Source organism: Taudactylus pleione, unplaced genomic scaffold (assembly GCF_031769625.1).
Source record: "Taudactylus pleione unplaced genomic scaffold, aTauple2 ptg000407l, whole genome shotgun sequence".
NCBI classification, from domain to species: Eukaryota; Metazoa; Chordata; class Amphibia; order Anura; family Myobatrachidae; genus Taudactylus; species Taudactylus pleione.
The window spans coordinates 3,308,253-3,328,041 of NW_028284809.1; the positions used below are offsets into that span (position 1 = coordinate 3,308,253).

At 46.4% G+C, this 19,789-nt stretch overlaps 1 protein-coding gene across 2 annotated transcripts in view; it reads left to right on the forward strand.

Annotated features, from left to right (window-relative positions):
- The window catches only part of LOC148506377 (uncharacterized), a 37,131-nt gene extending 18,774 nt beyond the window's left edge, over nt 1-18,357 (forward strand). For both annotated transcript variants that reach the window (XM_088446849.1, XM_088446848.1), the window contains exons 2-8: nt 3,344-3,676; nt 6,143-6,442; nt 7,454-7,738; nt 9,768-9,854; nt 11,593-11,961; nt 15,092-15,424; nt 17,465-18,357. In XM_088446849.1, coding sequence (XP_088302975.1) covers nt 3,344-3,676; nt 6,143-6,442; nt 7,454-7,738; nt 9,768-9,854; nt 11,593-11,961; nt 15,092-15,424; nt 17,465-17,547 — 1,790 coding nt within the window. In that variant the 3' untranslated portion in view covers nt 17,548-18,357. The remainder of the gene's footprint in view (nt 1-3,343; nt 3,677-6,142; nt 6,443-7,453; nt 7,739-9,767; nt 9,855-11,592; nt 11,962-15,091; nt 15,425-17,464) is intronic.
- Nucleotides 18,358-19,789: the final 1,432 nt, after the last annotated feature.

Genomic DNA, 19,789 nt, shown 5'->3' on the forward strand with positions numbered 1-19,789 from the left:
TCCATAAGTATCTATTCCGAAAAGCTGTCATTTTTGCGATGACAGCTTTTCGGGAAATAGATACTTTTCCCTCTCTACACTACCTTATCGCATCTGAAAACAGTGCTGCGCATGCGCTGTTACATCTGTAAAACCAGCGCATGCGCAGCACTGCCTACAGATGTGGTAAGTTTCGTACCCCCCCCCCGACCCCCCACACCCCCCTCCGCTCACCTTCCCCCCCCCCCCCCGACTTACCTGTCCGCGCAGCAGCCTCCGGCTCCGTCCTGCTGGTCTGTCGTGGTTTCCCAGCAGACCACATGACAGATTAGAAAAAAAAATAATTTTTTTTTTCTTTTTCTAAACTTTCTTGTGCTCTGCTGGGGAGCACACATGACAGACCAGCAGGACGGAGCCTGAGGACGGAGCAGAGTGCCGGAGGGACTCGTCGGGGGACCTGATACAGGTTAGTGGATTCTGCTATTCGCCACCTCACAGTGGCGAATAGTAACTGCATCAAATTCCGAAAATTTATAATTTTCGGAATTTGATGAATACCACAATTTCAACATCCCCATACTAATGTACTAATGTATGGGGAGTGTGGAAATTAACGCAGGGGGACTTAGCAAGGAGATATCTGTGATATCTCCTGTGTTAAGTCTGTTCATGAATACCAAAATAACGTTATTTAAGGAAAATGTCCTTAAAAACTTTATTTTAGTGTTGATGAATAGGCCCCTGAGTCTTTTAATGGAACTTGTCGCGGAACAATTCTGCGGCCGCTGCACGGTAGCACTTCGCAACACGCTGATAGAGAGACTCAGTCGCATACGACAGATATACAAGTGTCACCTATCAAATTTATCAGCACAGTCTGCTGGTGCGTCCTACTAGCTTTGCTTTGTAACTTAGACGCTTGAGTCTTACAGGACCAGGAACGCCGAGAGGGGCTGTTTGGCCCAATTGCAGCAAAGGCGAGGGAGGACACATCTGTATGTCAATTTAGTGTCTACATCTCTGTTTTATTGCGTGAGAAGTACACGATCCAATGTGCCTAACAATAAACGTCCACGGCCTCCAGGCACCCGCTGAAGTTCTGCCACTGATATGTATGAAGCGTGTGTTAATTTCCACTTGTCTTTACCCAGCGCTTGTGTTTGAATGAGCCCTTATATTCTTCTTGGAGCGTCTGTCGGGATTCAGCTCAGACTGACCATTACAGAGGTACTACAAGGGTCATTCATTGGGCCACCTGGGGCAAACCATGGAGAAGCCTCGGTGGAGAATAGTCACATCTTGCACTACTTCTTTCTTTGTTTCTGCTTTTGTGTTCTTCAAAGCATACATGCCCACTCTCCTGGATCTCCCCCCCAAATTGCAACCCTCCTGCAGCCTAACACTGGCAGGGAGGCGTAATGAAGTGAGTCGATATAAATCTCATTAACCCGGCCCGGTGATGTCATGTTTGGAATCGCGCTGCACACGCCTAGGGCCTGATTCACAGATGTACAGTATTGCACAGTGGAGGGTAGCGCAGGGCAGCGGCTTTGCAATACCATCCTACTCATGATCTAATGCTGCAAGATACGTCTGTGATAAAAAGACGGCACCTGTCAGCATCTGCGTGCGATCCGAGTGCTGCACGTAAAGCGATAGCGGGACAGCCTCTCATCGGAGACGCTGTACTAACAAGAGCTTCAGGAAAGACAGTTTAGGGAGACTATTTCCAGGAAATGATAAATGACCTCTAAAGCACTTACTATTTTGCATGTAGTACCGGTAAATACCACTTGGGGGACTCTTACCCCACACTGTGAAAGTCATTCACACTAAAACCAATTCAATGTAAAAAAAATAAATATATATACGGGACAGTCCCTCCCCAAACTAATAACCAGTGCTATAACCTTAGCTGGAACCCTGCACTTACTGTCCCCCTGCAATAGTATTACTACTGGTTATTCATTTAGCCAGAGGCACTCTGCATGCTTCATGTGTGTATTTATTGTTTGCAGTTCCCAATTTAATACATGCAATATCTATATAAAGAGTAAAAACACTTTTTCACTTTTTGATGGTGACACTTGGGAACCACTGATCTATAGCAAAGGCCCCATATGAGACCAGCAGCAAATCATATCTCGCGCAGTGGCAAACGCAGGATTTCTAGAGAGTGGGGTTTCCAAATGCTTGATCTTAGAGCGAGTTTGACCAGCCCATGAAGAGGGCAGAATTAGCACTTAAACAGCTATAATATGTGTCCTACAAAGTGCAGTGTATGTCATAATTCCGACATATACAGGGCCAGCATAGTTAACCCATTAGATGTGGTAGTAGGGCAATCCAAGCCTGAGCTGAATGCTTTTATTTCAAATGTGGGCATTATTCCAGAGCATTGGAGCAAATCTGGATAGTTTGGGGGAGCGGCAGAAGAACCTAGCACTGCCGTGGTTTCCTTGTGCACTGGATAGTGTTTGTTATACAGTATTAATAATTATCCCTATATATGGTCTATAGTAGTGCACCTCTAACAGTGCACATTTTCCAGATCTCCTAGTTGGTGCAAAGGTGTAATCATTACTGGTTGTGTTATTTCATAGTAAAATTTAATTATATACTGTTATAGTGGTCATAGTATGGGTGGGGGAGGAGGGTTTCCAGGCAACTGGAAACCCCCCTGTGTTTGCCTATGTCGCAATTGTATAGATATTTCATTAGAGTCCCAATTTGCGACTGCAAAAGGTGCAGTGTTTTGCCCAAAAATGGTAGTTTCTGGATGGCGTAGGGTGGGCTTTGGGCATACTGGATGAGCTTTGGCAGATCAGAGGATAATTTTGCAAAGTGTAGACCATAGGCTACAGCCTAAACAGCCCGAACTCCAGAATGCTTGGTAAATCTGGCAGCTTCACAGCCCCCATAGAAACCTAGGGCAAAGCAGGGGTCTATTGTGGGGATGATGCATCATTGGCCCGCCACCCCTGCCCAGATTTTGCTACATTGCCAAGTGATGGCATGTTACGGCCATGACGGTATCATACTCTCCTACCCTCCCGGAATGGCCGGATGGCTCCTGACAATCCAGCGGCGCTCCTGGACCTCTTCCAATATCTCACCAAAGGAGAGACGTATCCATCATTGGAGAGAGATAAAGTACCAACCAATCAGCTCCTAACTGTCATTTTTCTAGTACAGCCTGTAACATGACAGTTAGGAGCTGATTGGTTGGTACTTTATCTCTATCCACTTTATCTGTCTCCAAGGTTTGATACACTTCCCCCCTAAGAGCCTGTGAATTTTATGACCTGCGAGATGATTGTATAGGTGTGTACCCAGCTTACAGCGTAACCTCTGTGCCCCGCAGGTGCCCAGCTACAGGTCACCACCTCCCCTGTTCCTGTTGTCACCCAGGCGGAAGCCACCGCCATCTTGCAGTGCAAGTTTACTTCAGGCGTGACCCCCGTGGACCCTGCCCAGGTGCACGTGGTTTGGAAGAACGATGGAAAGAAGGTTTTGTCATACGTGGAAAAACTTACGGCTTTCAGACCCGGGGCTGAGATCACGGAAGAGCTCCTGGCACAGGGGGACGCCACCCTCTCCCTCCCCAATGTCACCCAGGACGATGCCGGCTTGTACTCCTGTAGTATAAGACTGGCCTCCGAGCAGGGGATGCAGAGTGTCAGCTTGATTGTTAAAGGTGAGAGTCATTTGTTGAAATGTGGTAGTGTGTCCTACAAAGTAATAATGTCCCCATTCACTCCCAGGAAACGTTTTGTCCATACTTACAGTACATTCCGGACCTATGATACATGAAGCCTATAGGCTGATTTATCAGAGGGTGAAAAGCCCTGTTGCAATAAAGGTTTTTTTTTTTTTTTATTACAGCGAAGAGTTACCGTTAGTTACCACTGCTAACGCAAGTGGTAAGATTCGGCTTCCCAGTTCCTTGCACAGAAGTCCCTGCCACTCCTTGTACTCCCAGTACACACTGCCATCTTACTGAAGGACACACTGGGCCTGATTCAGAGCCGCTCTTAAGCGGCCGCTCGTTCGCTCTGAGCGATGTTCGCACATCTGCACATGCGTATGGGTTGTAATGCGCATGCGCCAACCAGTCAGTGCGGTCGGAAATCGTGTGCTCGCAAAATAGCGAGGGCCTGCTAATTTGAGTGACAGGATGAGGCGTTTGTGGGTGGTAACAGAGGAAGGTGCTTGAAAACGGGGAGTGGTGATCCGAACGCAGGCGTGCCAATCGGTCAAAACGGGCGTTTAACGGGTGTGCATAATTAACAAAGCAGCGTCATCGGCCATGTCACTTGGATGTCTCTTAGCCTGAACTGTTCGCATGATTGCGGTAGGAAAATCCAACCACAAGCACTGCGAGCAGTTCAGACGCCTTTCGATGTACTCGATTAATCTAATAAATAGCGGAGATGACGTAGGATGCGAGCGGCCAGGGGGCGTCTTTACAAAATAGTGAGCGCATGTTTCGTTCGCTCGCTCAGACACAGAGGCGTCAACAGACCGCAAAGAGCGAGCGCTCAATTTAAATAGCTGGCCTCTTTTTCTGAACGAGCGAGCGCAAATAGCGTCCGGCTCTAAATCAGGCCCACTGTTCAGTGTTCAGTGTTACGCTGACATTCCACTACCGCCCTGTAAAAATATATACCTGCCCGCTCCACTACAGATCGCTAGTGCTCCTCTGGCATCTGTAGAACACTGTGCTGATGAAATGCTATAGAAACATTATGACTCACCAATCCACACTGTCAGTTTCTGCAAAGCAAGTAGGCAAGTGCATCACTCACACTGTGCTAACGGGGGGTAAGAGAGAACGTGATTGACATACTGTATATAGTTACTGCCGGCCAAACACATGCCAAGCGACAGGATCGCTTTCTCTTTCTCTGACTACAAATGTGGGTGGACAAATTGATAAAACATCCACTTGGGCCTTTGGCCGGATCACTTTTAGACCAGATGTGGGTTATGGATTACACTCTGGCAGGGGGCGGTCGTCCTCTGGCAGCATGTAAGAGCGTGCCCAATAAATATCCATTCTATTATTCTTGTCCATAACTTTTATTTTGAGGGCCTGTAAGTCCATGGACCAGATATAATTGGTAATATTACTAAGTATATGGGCAAAAACACTTTAGTTATTATAAGGGGTTGGGTACAGGATGCCGACACACTCGGGGTCCCGGCGGTCGTAATCCTGATGCCGGCTTTCCGACAGGGTTAGGATACCGACATCTGTCAGTCAGTATCCTAACCCTACACCTAACCCTCCATCCCTGCTGCCTAAATTTACCGCCCCCCCCCCCACAGCCTAACCCTCCCTCCCCGCCCTAACCCCCCTCCTCCACAGCTTAACCCTCCCCGCAGCATAAACCTAACCCCCCCTCCTCCACACAGCCTAACCCTCCCTCCCCGCAGCATAAACCTAACCCCCCCTCCTCCACAGCCTAACCCTCCCTCCCCGCTGCATAAACCTAACCCCGCCCCCCACCCCCTGCTCCACAGCCCAACCCTCTCCCTAACCGGCTGGTGCCGGGATTCTCACAGGTGTTGGGATTCCGGTGTCTACATTCTAAGCACCGTTATCCTGACTGTTGTATTATGACCGCATCCCGTTATAGGTATATAAATTACCTCAGTGTTACCTGGCCTCTACTATATTTATGTCAAATTATGGCTTTATGTTTGGTTTAACGATACTAAACATTAGTAGTATAATATATCCAAAGAGGCCTACCATCCATGGATCCATCGGTTCTAGAGAGATGCCACCATCCAGGACTGCATGTCCATATGGAACATACATAGAGAATAATGTCTGCAGAAAATAATGCATATATAAGGCACCTGCTATAGATTCAGAATGTCCCCAACCTCTTATCATATAACAGAGTATTTTAAATAGTTTTACTTCATACTGTAATTCTGTTAGTTCTATAAACAGTTCTATTTGTTGTCTGCAAAAACAGAGCCTCTCCAAATCCCCTTGAAAAAAAACAAGTGTTGCTTTGTGAGCATTGAGATGTTATATATCCACCCTAGCAATGTTCCTCAGGGAGGTATAGAGGTCCACACATGGACATGTTGTGCCATAAGCTACATCTTGTGCTCTCAATTCACTGAACCCATGTCTCGCCTCCAGACCACCGCTACATCAGTGTGGACGGGACTACTGTAATCATGAACCAGTCTAACGAGTTACGTTGCTCAGCGAGTAACCTGTCGTCCTCTGAAGTGACGTTCCAGTGGGTGAGAGACGGCGCGGTCCTCAGCACCTCGGCCCCGCATGTGGTGGAAGGTTCCGTCAGTCAAGGGTTTAATGTGCAGAGCTCCTTCTGCTTCACCCCTGTCATGGGGGACGACCATGCTCATTACTCCTGCCAAGTCCTGGAGAAGAAGTATCCTCACACGCTCAAAAAATCATTCCAGCTGACCTTCGGAGGTAAGTCCTTATTGTCTCCATCCATCAGCTCCACCGATAGGCTTCCGTCACAGCTATTGTATATGGGAAAACTGCTTCTTGGGTATCGCTGCGTATAGGGGCATGTTTATCACAATCCGCATTTTTAATGTGGATTTGATGTGATAATTGCGCACAACTCACAATGCATTTACCAATGCCGGGGCACAAGGACAGAGCTTACGAGAAAGCCGAGTGCGGGCAAAGAGTTAGATGCAAAGGTTCAGAACGGCGAGGGCAACGCTGAGGGGCGGGTGTTGGGCTGCACATGCGCCAGTACGGGCCAATGGAGACGTAATAGAAGGGGTAATGTATACAGTATTGAAAATGACACTCACCAAGGAGTTCCGTCACCATATAACGGGGTCTATGTACTAAGCCTTGGGCAGAGATAAAGAACCAACCAATCACCTCCTAACTGTCACTTTACAGGCTTTGTGTTTGAAAAGTGACAGTTAGGAGCTGATTGGTTGGTACTTTATCCCCGTCCACTTTATCTCCATCCAAGGCTTCGTAGACCTCATAATGTAATGATGACAGTCTACTAATAAAGTGCTTAAATATAAAGTCAACGGAACAAATAGGGATGAAGATATACATTCATCAAGGTTGAGGGGTCTACTTACTAAGCAGTGTTAGGAGACAGAGTGAAAAGTGATAAGAAAGTGATAAGGTGCCAGCCAATCAGCTCCCAACTGTCATTTTTCAAACACTGCCTGTGAGATGACAGTTGGGAGCTGATTGGCTGCCACCTTATCACTTTCTTATCACTTTTCACTCTGTCTCCTAACACCGCTTAGTAAATAGACCCCTAAGTCTATATAGGGGCAGCATTCATCTGACTGACAGCATCATTATATTTAAGGCAATGTAATACTAGTGATATTTGCAGTCACAGGTGTATGAATCGGTCGGTGCACTTGGCTTTGATGGGCTTGAAAACAAATGACCAAAGTAACAACAAAAGATCTCTTCTATCACATTGTCTTCCAGTCCGGCCGGAGGTCTCCTTCTACCTCTCCGGCAAAGGCCAAAAGAACTCATCCTTAATCTGCCTGGTATCGGGGTTCTACCCCGATGACCTCAGCCTGGCAATAAAGAGAGACGGGCAGCTCCTAGGATACAAAACCAACAAGTGGAGGAACGCCAACGGCACCTACACTCTAGAAGCCGCTTACCGGACCAATGTGACATACACGGACAGCGATGTCGATTACTCCTGCACGGTCTACCACCCTACGGTACCAGGGGGCTCGACAGAGAGGCTGAGGTTCTTGGGTGAGTTCATTAACTGGTGCCGGGATAGGCTTTCGTGAAAATAAATTTGTTAAATGAAGATATAGAGGTGACTCATTTAGAACTGGACGTACATCCATTTGTGGGGTGTAAAATACACATCTCCATCATTCTCACTAAAGTGCGTTCATATATAGGAACTCATTTATCAACGAGTGACGTTCTTGTTATCACTCATTACTAATCTTCAGGGCCGCCATCAGGGGGGGACTGCCGGGCCTGTTGTCCCGGGCCCGGAGAGAGAGGGGGCCCGGTGGTCAGCATTAATGAAGAAGACGCTGGCAGCATTCCAAATGAGTTTCCAGCAGCGAGCGGAACGGCAGCCAATCAGGAGCGGCTGCTCCTGATTGGCTGCTTGCAGAACGACAACTAATCAGGAGCGGCCGCTCCTGATTGGTTGTCCCGCGAGCAGCCAATCAGCAGTGGCTGCTCCTGATTGGCTGTCGGTCCGCGAGCAGCCAATCAGCAGTGGCCGCTCCTGATTGGGACTCGGATGCACCCCCAGATACACTTTTTTAGGAAGCAGAACTCTAAGTACCAACCAATCAGCTCCTAAATGTCACTTTACAGGCTGTGTTTGTAAAATGACAGGAGCTGATTGGTTGGTACTTATCTTTCTCCACTTTATCTCTCTCTCTAAGGGGTAAATTTACTAAGATGAGAGTTCCATTAAGAAGTGATGTTGCCCATAGCAACCAATCAGATTCCAGGCATTATCTTCTAGAAGGTGCTAGATAAATGAGAAGTAGAATATGATTGGTTGCTATGGGCAACATCACTTCTTAATAGAACTCCCATCTTAGTAAATTTACCCCTAAGGCTTAGCGAATAGACTCCATTGTGCCCAGTTGTAGCTGTTTATTCAGATTTGTCATTTGCATTTGGTAGGTTGCAGGACATAAGGATATCGCTGGATTTATACAGTAATAAATAACAGATGTGGGGATGTTTGTATTTAGTTACATTTTAGATGGGAAATGTGACTTTTGCATTCTTTAATAACATTATTCTCTTATTTTACCTCATTATATTATTGCTGCTATGTACGAATAGGGTAATGTGATTTTAAATGATGCTATCAAGTCTCATCTCACTCTACGCTGTTACCGGCATAAGTATTCGCATTTATAGGCCTGACGTACTACAGACTACTTTCTGTTATTTTCCCCTAGATTACAGTTTGGTTTAGCCTGACCGATGTCTTTACCTATGAGAGTGCGGGGATATCATGGCCGGTCATTATTACATGTGTCACTTTTGTGAATTTTATTACATTTATTCAAAATGCACCTAGAACTGGGCTTTCCTGTGTAAAGTGCCTCTGACAGGTGCAACAGGCCCCACATAGAAGGTGTAGGCCGAAGCCCTCGTTTCCACAAGTATGTAATGGAAAGTGGTCTCCTCTCCGCCTCACCTTCCCGACGGAGCGCTCTAAGGGGTTTATGTATCAATCAGTAAAAAGCGTGGTGAAGTGGACCAGTTTAGAAGTCGCCTATAGCAACCAATTAGCTCCTACCTATTATTTTATAGACTGTTCTGGATCAATGCAACTTCAAAGCTGATTGGTTGCTATGGGCAACTTCCCCACTGGTCCACTTCTCACTGCTTGATACATAAACCCCTAAATGTGCCTTCTCCACCCCCTGAATCTCATCTCACAACACAGCCTCATTTTCTCATGTGGTGCATAAATGAACTCTGATTTGCTCCCTCATTTGCACCACTGCAGAAGCCGCCATTTTCATGTGTAATATCCATGGAAACAATGGGCGCACACAGCTGAATAAAGACAGACACGTCCTGGCAGTGATTAGGCAACATGTAGCAGTATCCTAAATACTTCTGGTGTTTTTGCAGATCATGCGTTATTCTGCTGCTTTCCTTCTCAGGAGGCCATTAGGTATAATAGCACAATGCCACCAGAAATACTGTACGGGATTATTTTACAGTGGGTTTTGGCGCATGCGTGTGAAATGTCTGTACAGTAATTCTTTTTTATTTATCCTTGCAGTTGACACTTATGTACCAAAAGCCTTATGGATCTCAGCGGCTTGTGGATTTTTGCTGGTATTCGGAATTCAAATTTTCTGTAAACATGGTAAGGCGGAGATCAAATCGTAGGACTGTAATAGGTCAATGTAAATGACTATAGAGCAGGCGGACATGGAAAGGATTTGCATTATAACATGCGCGTATTTCTCCCCGGGAATCTCCGGGACTCTCCCAAATTTTGGTGAGCGTGGGCCTCCTGTAGTTTCCCGCTTATCTTGTGGAGTGGGCGGGGACATCACGCATTGTGCTTCCTCAGCCTCCCCCTCCGAGGACACGATTTGCATTATCGCACAGCGGCGGGCGGGGCCTGATGATCACGTCACCTGGCTGTTTTTTGACTGAAGCGCTCGCAGTGCTTGCGGTAGGGTAGGGTCTACCACAAGCACTGCGTATGCCTCCGATAGTTCTCGATGTTACCGATTGTTAAGTACACTTCCTGGAGATGACGTGTGCTGCAAAGGGAAAGTGGGCGTCATTAGTCCGACATGCGATCGCACTGCCTACGCTCGCTAAGACATAGAGGGCGTCCTCATGGTTTGCCGTTCGATCGCTTCCTTTGGATATACAGTATTAGCAGCAGAGTGGCTGCGTGAGAACGCATCTAGCAAACGGGTCTGAATCGGGCCCACAGTCCCAAAAATAGATAACATCAATTGGGGGAGCTTGTGGTGGGGAGGCCAAAAAAAGGTTCATTTTAAAAGGAGGACAGTGAAAGGTCATCGCAGGGAGCGTAGAGGTGAGTAAGGCAGAGGGGCACAAAATGGGGGCGGAAGCCTCAGAATTTTTTTTTGTGTCTTGTGATTGTCAAGTCCTAGACAATGGATTTGGGGTTCAAGGCTTAAAAATTAAATTATACAAGGGGCATACTTTCCTGGGTTCCGGACTGAAGACAGACTGTAATTAGATAGACAATTTCTAGATAGACAACAGATGTTAGACAGACAAAAGTTTGACAGGGACAAAAGGTCGAAACACAAAGGGTCGACATGTAAGAAGGTCGACATGTACAAATGGTCAACATCATCAAAGGGTCGACACAAAAAAATGGTCGACACTTTTTTTTTTTTAGGGTTAAGGTTAGGTTTGGGGTTAGGGTTAGGCACCAAGGGGAGGGTTAGGGTGAAGATTAGGACTAGAAGAAAAAATGTCGACCATTTTTTTGTGTCGACCTTTTAACACTGTCAACCATTTGTACCTGTTAACTTTCTCACATGTCGATATTTTGTATGTTGACCTTTTGTCCCTGTCGAACTATAGTCTAACATCTGGTGTCTACCTAGACATTGTCTATCTAATTACTGTCTATCTCTTATACCACACCCAACTTACCTACTTTCCCGGCAGACTTCCGAAATGTGACTTTCCAAAGAGTAGGTGGTCCTCCCGCATCACGCCTACTTCCTACTGGAATGGTCAGGACGGGGAGAATAATATCGCAAATCGCGGGTCCTTGGGGAGGGAGAAAGGGAAAATGTGACGAGAATTAGTCATTTCTGCTCAGTGCACTCTTCATAGACGTAATGAGGAGAAGCGCCCGGCCCGCCACCATCAGCGGCCTGCTGTATCTCCTCTCCTGGCTTCTCCCAGAGGGGAGAAATAAAATGTCGGCAAGCAGGACAAGGGGTGCCAAATATGAAAGTGCCACAGTCCTAAATGATTTGCCATTAACGCAGGAACAATAGAGGGATTTGTAGATGAGCCTATGGTCAGTGTGGCGTTCCTCCTCGCTTATAACGTACTCATGAGCAAGTCATTTCTTCCTCCCTTCTCTTGTGTCCTTGTAGTGACTGATGTCTCCATGTGTAAGGACTGGACCGAGGGCAGTATAGCGGTCCTGAAGTGCAGCATCGCAGGCCGATACCCAAAGACCATCACTGCGATGTGGCTGATCCGACAAGGCGAGAAGGAGATTGAGATAAAGGAGCGGGGACCCCTCCACTCCGCCGGGGACTACCGGGAGCTGCAGGAGCAGGATTCCTACACCTGCTGGAACATCCTGAAGAGCACGTTTGTGGGTGGGATTCGCCATTCGCTCTCCTCCATCCTCTGCTTCCAGGTGCGCAAGGAGCAGCACGAAGGGGCCGAGTTTATCTGCCGGTTCATGAGAGCGGGGAAGGTTCTGCAGGAGAGGAAGTATTTCGGAACCGTGCTGGGTAAGAAAAGAGGAGGAAGACAGGTCAGAGGAAAGAGAGACCGACATTGTCCTTACCAATCTCTTTAATGCTAGTTTCTCATCAATAGCAAGTAGTGACTTTCACTAATACAGAAGTGGGCTACTGTTACACTACACATACCAGCATGCCCTGCCACTGGTTTTCTGTTACGACATGATAAAACTGTAGCAGGGCATGCTGGGATGCATACTTCCACAGCAGCTGGAGTGCCGGACATTGCCGACCACTACACTAATATTTGCGTGACACTACGCGAAACCCGTTAAAACCAACGTATGAAAAAGGGATATTGCGTTTCATCGTTTTTGTGCAAATTTCCATTGCTGCATGTGGAGTTTGCCCTTCAAAACTGTGGGCCTGATTCAGACCCGGACGCTACTTGCGTCCGCTCGCTGGCTAAAAGGGGCCGGCTATTTAAATCATGTGCTTGCACTGCGTCGCGTAAAGCCACCCACTAAGTAATAGCGAGCGGCCGCAACTATGCGCTCGCACCTGTATAAAGACGCCCCTTTGCCACTCGCAACACATGTCATCTCCGGCAGTTGTAGGATTAATCGGGAACATCGAGAGCCATCGGAGCTGCTCGCAGCGCTTGTGGTAGCCTTTTCCCACCACAACATTGCGAGCAGTTCTGGCTAAAATACAACCCAGTCACGTGTGTAATGACGCTACTTTGCTAATTATGCACGCCCATTAAACGCCGTTCTGACGGTCGGGCATGCCTGCGTTCGCACATCCACACCCCCGTTTACAAGCACCTTCCCCTGTTACCACCCACAAACGGCGCTATCTGTCACTCAAAATAGCGGCCCGACTGCGGGCTACTGGCAAGCACTTTCCCATCACAATGACTGGTTCGGGCACGCGCATTGCGACACATACGCATGTACAGATTGCAAAAAATTGCTCAATGCGAGTGAGCACAGCATAGCGTCCGGGTCTGAATCAGGCCCTGTGTCATCTCCAGTGGGGAAAAATGTTGCATCTTCTGATGGGAGAAGCTGGGCAGGATGTGGTACCAGGTACCATTGTGTGACCATTGATCTACCTTAGAGATGGCCATTGATCATTGACGGTTAACCCAACAAAATTGATCCAAAATGAAAGATGGTGGGGCCTAAAGTGATAGATGGTCACAGTCATGTTATTAAGTCTTTCTACTGCCAACTGCACCCACACACCATAGAGCACATTGTGTTCATTGGGCCAGTTTTGGAAACCAGAATGTAGATGGCTCTTCTGGTTATGTCCAAGTAGGAGAATTAATGACATTTGCATAGAATGAATAATACTGTGCACATGTAACTCTTGTCTTATTGGTCCAACTTAATGTATTTGCCCATTATTAATGGACTTTTTATTTTGAAGGACTTAGCCCTAAAGGGTCATTTGCCGCTACAATCCCCCACCAATTTGCTGTAGATCGTTAGGTTAGATTGTTAGCACCTAAACTGTACTGAACTGTATAAGATTTTGTTTATAACACATTGGTTCGAGTTGGGTACGGGAATGCGGTCGGTTAGAATCCTGATGCTGGCATTCCATCACGGTAAGGATACCGACACCTGCCGGTCAGTATCCTAACCCTCCCCCTCTCCCTACCTCTATAACCCTCCCACCAAGCTCCCTAAACTTAACCCTCCTCCTTTAGTGCCTAACCCAGTGGTTCCCAAACTTTTTTGAATCGCGGCACCCTAGTGCATCAGCATTGTTTTCACGGCACCTCTAAGCCAAACGTTTGTTATTGAGAAATTCAGAAAAACATGTAATGAAGTAGTAAAGTGAAGTAAATTGCGCTGACCCGTCATCCTTAGGTTTGGTTATATAGTGGTGGGCAGGTTAGTGCTTCTGTTCGTGCACATATTTGCATTACATTGACCATAAAGAATTTGATTTGGTGCTGGACCACCAACCTAAGGACCCCTTGCAAGTGTCCCAAGACACCCTAGGGTGCCGCGGCGCACAGTTTGGGAACCACTGGCCTAACCCAAATCCTAACCCCAGTATTTACCAGCGAGACGCTGGCATCAGGATTCTGACAGGTGTCGGGATTCCAGCACCGGTGCTCAAGCACCGGACTTCCCGATTCTCTGGATTATAACTACATCCCTTTGCATCGTTCCTGGAAGCCAATGTGATGTAGCTAGAATCCTTATAATCGGGATGCCCGACCACTGGCATCTTGACAGTAAGTATTGGGGTTAGGGGAGGGGGAGGATTAGAGTAAGGGGTTAGGCACTAAGGGGGGAGGGTTAGGCACTAAGGTGGGAGGGTTAGGGTTAGGCACTGGGGGGGGGGGTTAGGTGTAGCCACTAGGGGGGAGAGTCCGGTTTAGGCAGCGGGGAGGGAGGGGAAGGGAGAGAGGGGGGATATAGGACACTGACCGACAGGTTTCGGTATCCTAACCCTGTCGGGATGCATCTGTCAGGACCCGAGCGCTGGCATCCCATACCCTACCCATATCACAGAGTGACCGCCTGCTACTTTATAACAATATTTTTCAATAAGATATATTTGTCCGCATAGTTTAACCTTGTTTATGGCTTACATTAGTCCTGGTCAAGGGCTCTCTCAATTACATCTGTGTATGTGACGCTCTTTAATCCAACGTAATACAAAGTGTATGTGCCAAGGTACAAAGTGCAGGAACAAAATAGCTTCCATTAATAGTATAGGACGAGAGAGACCCAAGGACAAACAAGGTCAGACCTGGTGCAAAGTTCATAGTGCAGATGGCTGTGCCGATATGTCCGATAGGTGGGCTCATTGCTGTTGTTACACTGCACAGGGGATAGTCTGTCATTTGTAAATTGATACGGTTTGATCCTAGCACACCACGTAATAATAAAAAATTAGTTGCTTTGTGAGTATTAAATGGTTACAAGGGATGTGGGTAATGACCTTCAGCTATGACCTTTAGCTTTGCCCTTCCTATGCAAGAGGTCTTCAGCCTATTTCTGGGCACAAACCAGGTGGACTTTAAACTTGATTGTTAGTTGTGTAAACTGTGAATATCAATGTGGAACCTCATACGCCAAGTTGACACATAAATTAGACCCAACTTTCCAAGTCAATTTGGTTACCGTTGCCTATTTTTCTCTCCCACCAGATAATTACGGGTTCTACTCGGTATCTGAAGTTTGTGTCCCCGAGCTCTGTAACGAGGGGGAGAAGTTGACCCTTAGCTGCGCTATGAGGGGAAATGTCCCCCGTGAGATCAGAGTAACGTGGGAGAAGTGCCTGAACGAAGAGCGGACCATGATGGTGAAGGAACAAGATGGCAATTACCAGGTCACCGAGAATAAGTCTCCCGGGCAGATCTGCTCCTTTCTCACCTTCTGCCCAACGTGTGAGGAATCCGGAGCCGTGTTTACGTGTTCATTCACTGAGACCGAGGGCCGGATCCTCGCGGAGCGCAGCTCAAAGCCTCTGAAAGTGGCCGGTAAGTACTCTCACTGTTCCGCAAGCACTTATACAGCAGGAGGCCAAGATGTATTACGGTGGGCTGCTTGATATTGTACACTGAACAACATCCCCAGTATATCTTGTACCTCTTCAATGCTAGAGGCTAATGGGTTATATTAGGAATATGTCCCACAATATAGGGGACCCGCTAGGAGGCATTGGTCAAACAAAGTAACGAATGCCTACCTGGGGATTGCATGCATAGTATTATGTAGCTTGTGTGAAAGGGACAAAATAATGTAATGTCTACCTCATTAAGGGGCCTATTTATTAAGGCTATTTTTGCAGGAGATCCCCCTGAAAACTGACAGATTCCCACAAAATCTAAGTAATTCTTAGGGGGGGGTATCCAATTAGCCGCGGTAAATTACTGCGGCTTATTACTTCGCGCGAGGCTATCCAATTAGTCCAGAAGTCAGCCCGACGCCGGCAATTATCGGGGTTTTTTATTTTGGATTAACATAATATTGACCCCACTACTGTTTGAGTATCTATTTGGTGCTACAAGCTTAATTTTCTTGTTTATTTGGACTGTGTGACAGCTGCCAGTAACGTTGACACTATTTATATTATTTTATGGAATTGCCACAATTTAATGAATTATTATTGTAATGGTTAAGATTAACAATATTTTTGCTGTACCATTGTTCATATTTATTTCATGCTCTACGCTGTTTATTAAAGTAACCATTATTTTTAATTGATAAATAAAAGTAACATTTTAGTAATTTTCGCTAAGTGTGCCCCCAGGAAAAAAAAGAGTTCTCTTCCTTTCTTCCCAGTGTTTAACATAACTATATGTACTCTCCGGGGAGCACCCCCACAGCGACTCTTTTCCGAGGATAATAGTGATTTCCTAATAGTGGGCTGTATCACTGTTTTGTATTATTTTAATTTTCTTCATTTATATCTTTAATCCACCTGTGCTTGGGCCTCCCAATTCCCCCTTTTCCCTTTAACAATACAATATATAAACTGTCAGTCCTCCATGGGTGGTGGGGTCCTGTGCTAGACTTCATAATATAGTGAGGGATGGCTACCACATCCTTTATGTGAAGAGAAGGACAGGGGCTAAGGATTACCTGGGCAGGTGAGTGGGGGAGGATTACAAAATGCATTTTATAGAAAAAGTGGTGAATAAAAAAAGACAGATCATAAAAGCCGCCAACTACTCTTTCAAACCTGTTGGCCGGTGTCAGACCAGAGATTGACATTTTCCGGTCTGTAGGAGGCCTTTAAAGCCTAACAAACCAGAGTTCTGAAGATCTGGGGAAGTTCATTCATTCGATCAATATAGACGTGGGTACGGGATGCAGTCAGGATACCGGCGGGCACTATCCCGCCCACCGATATCCCGACACTGACATCCCCACATGGAACTAAAGATAGGCGTCGAAATCCCGACACCTATCATTAGCACAACTACAAAATCCCGACACCCAGCATACCGAACGAAGGTAAGCCGGGTGTCTTAGCGGCTAGCCGTGCGGAGGGGGGGGGGGGGAGTAGGTTTAGGGACCCCTGGGGGGACTTAGAGTAGGGAAAAGGGGGGTTAGGACTAGGCACCCCCTCTGTAGAGTTAGGTTTAGGGTGTGGGGAGGGGGGTTAGGTTTAGGCACTAACGGGGGGAGGTTAGGGTTAGGCACTAGGTGGGGAGGTTAGGGTTAGGCACCACTAAGGGAGGGTTAGGGTAGGGAGAGGAGAGGGTTAGGGTACTTACCAGCTGCAGACGGGATTTCAATCTGTCGGTCTTCTGCTGTTGGTTAAACAGCTGCTGGCATTACATACCAATTCCATGGGTACTCCCATTATTAGTCAAACTCAAGCATCAGCTCCTGGATGTGGCAACACATAGGGAACTTTTTGTTAAAAAAAACTTTGAATCCATATCAGTGTTTTGCAGTCGACCCAGCAATAATGAAAAGCATACTACATATGTATGAATCCCTAAGAGGGAGGCGAAGGAACGCTGACAGTTAGCCATTAATGTGTGTTTTTGTCATCTTGCTTTTTACAGAACTGAAGAAGAACAGCTGGTCCCGGACATACCAGGACTGGGGCTTCCGAGCGTTTGACGACTCCGTCATCACAGAGATGTGATCTAGCTTAGACCTCTCTGGTCTACTCTGTACCAATCCCACCTCATCCAACCTTGTATTTGTTTCCGGTCCTACTTCCTGGTCTCGGCCCACAGCCCCAGGCATGCAACACAATACGAATGATCTGTTTATTGGCAGCTGGACCCTTGGGATCAAATTGGGCCGTCTCGTTACCAACTTACAACCGTGGGCACAAAAGCTTATGGGTGGATGGTGTATAGTCTGTTTCACCGCTACGTGTCGTCTTTAGGTGTTACAAATCTGGATGTTTGTATAGGAAATCGGTCATCTAGCAGTGTCTGAATCTGACGTTTCTACCAGGACATGGCAGCATTTCCTCCCGTTCTGACAGGTGCAGAGAACATGGACAGACATTGTCAGAAATGCAATCACTGGGCACAAGTCGGCACCGGATATACATGACAACATAGAATTAATTTGCACCAACCTCCATCTCAATGTGAAAAAACACTGTACCTAGTCTTGTAGCAATCTTGTACGTGGCAACGTTCCTGCCGTCACCACTATTTAATGTATTTATTATTGAACTTTGTTGAAACACGACGTGAGGCATATTACTTATATATACATAGAAAAGGAGGCAGGTGGTGCACAAATCGTGTAAAAAATATTGTATATTTTTCATGTTTCTAAAACGTGATGAATAAACAAACACAGATGAATCGTCCATGGAAACTGGTAACGGTCACGCGAATCAGCTGCTCTGAAGCAGAGACTTTTATTGTATCGTCATTGGCTTACGTTATCATAGTTGTTAAACGTTGAATAAAAACAAAAATGTTTAACTTTTCTGAATTCTATCTGTAGTGATCCAGCGGAAGACAAAAATTAAAGCGATCTGTCTGTCCTGTCCCCTTGATGGCGGAGACCCCTACTCAACTCACCAATTTCAGTTAGACCCTAATAATGGACCCCGACAGAGAGAGAAGGGTTTCACCGAATGAGGGACATTTAAACACTGGCACCCACGCTTGAATATTTGTACATTTCATAATTGCCAACTGTCCCTAATTTCCAGAGATTTGTCCCCGAAAATGATTGCCCCCTGTAAGTGTCCCTATTTTTCTGTACTGCAGAGTAAGTCTGCGTATTAGATTTAATTAGACAAAGCGATTAAGATGAAAAAAAAAAGTAAGCCATAATGTAATTCAGTAGACATGACATGATGGGGCTTTTCATGCTTCAAGGTCTCCCAATAGAGTGTTGTGCGTGACGCGTTTCGGTGTGACGACGCACTTTGATGCAGCGACTCGCCTGTAAAAGGAACCATGGAAAATATATCTAATATGTCAGCAGATATGACATTTCTTTTTTAGAATGAATGTAATTAAATATGTTTAAATAAATAGTGACCCCTGTTCCATTTGATGAAGAGCATTGAAGTCCTGAAGCACATTTGAAAGGTCCCCTCGCTATCATAGTGTGATGTGATCCATATATGAGATGGTATTTAAGCAGAAAAATACATTTATTTATTTTTTTTAAAAGTTGCATCCTGAAAAGGGGTAGGACTGTGGGAAAGTGATGGCACGTACGGTACGGTAAACGCTTGCTCGTGTGTTTGCATTTTTTTTAGGTGCACATTTAGTTTTTGGAGGCATTTCCTGAGAGCGTACAGCAGGATTCGGGTCCGGATGTACGCAGGATGGAGCAACTAGGTTCCCTGATACAAAAGCAAAGTTTATTGCACTGTACGTCCAAAGTGCTGTATGAAGAGCAGACCTCACAGCTGTCCCACTTTGGACGGTACAGTGCCAGTTCTCGGGGAAATTTGGGGGGGAGCATTCACCGCATAGCAGCATGTAAATAGATGCGTATGTGTGCGCACAGCAATCTATACAGTGCAGGTGAGTGCCTGGGGGCAGCACAGCATCTTCGAGAGTGCTGGGCATGGCTCCAGAGTGATGAAAATAGGCCATGCCCCCTTTGCCCATGAAGCCACGTCCTCCTTTTTGGAAGGTTATATTGTGTCTCCTTTTGAGGAGTGTGCAGCCTGTAACATTCAGAAGCTAAATAATATAGGGACACATTTATTAAAATAATTCTGCAGGGAACAGATGTTTTGGAGTTTTTTTGGGGGGGGGATACCCACAAGAACGAAGCATCTCCTGGATGTAGGAAGGGGCGATATTGGAGGTATCTATTGCGGTTCTTCCATTTTCAATTACAAAACCAACCCCTATAGCTTTCTACGGAGGCTGCTGAATGGTGACGCTTACCAA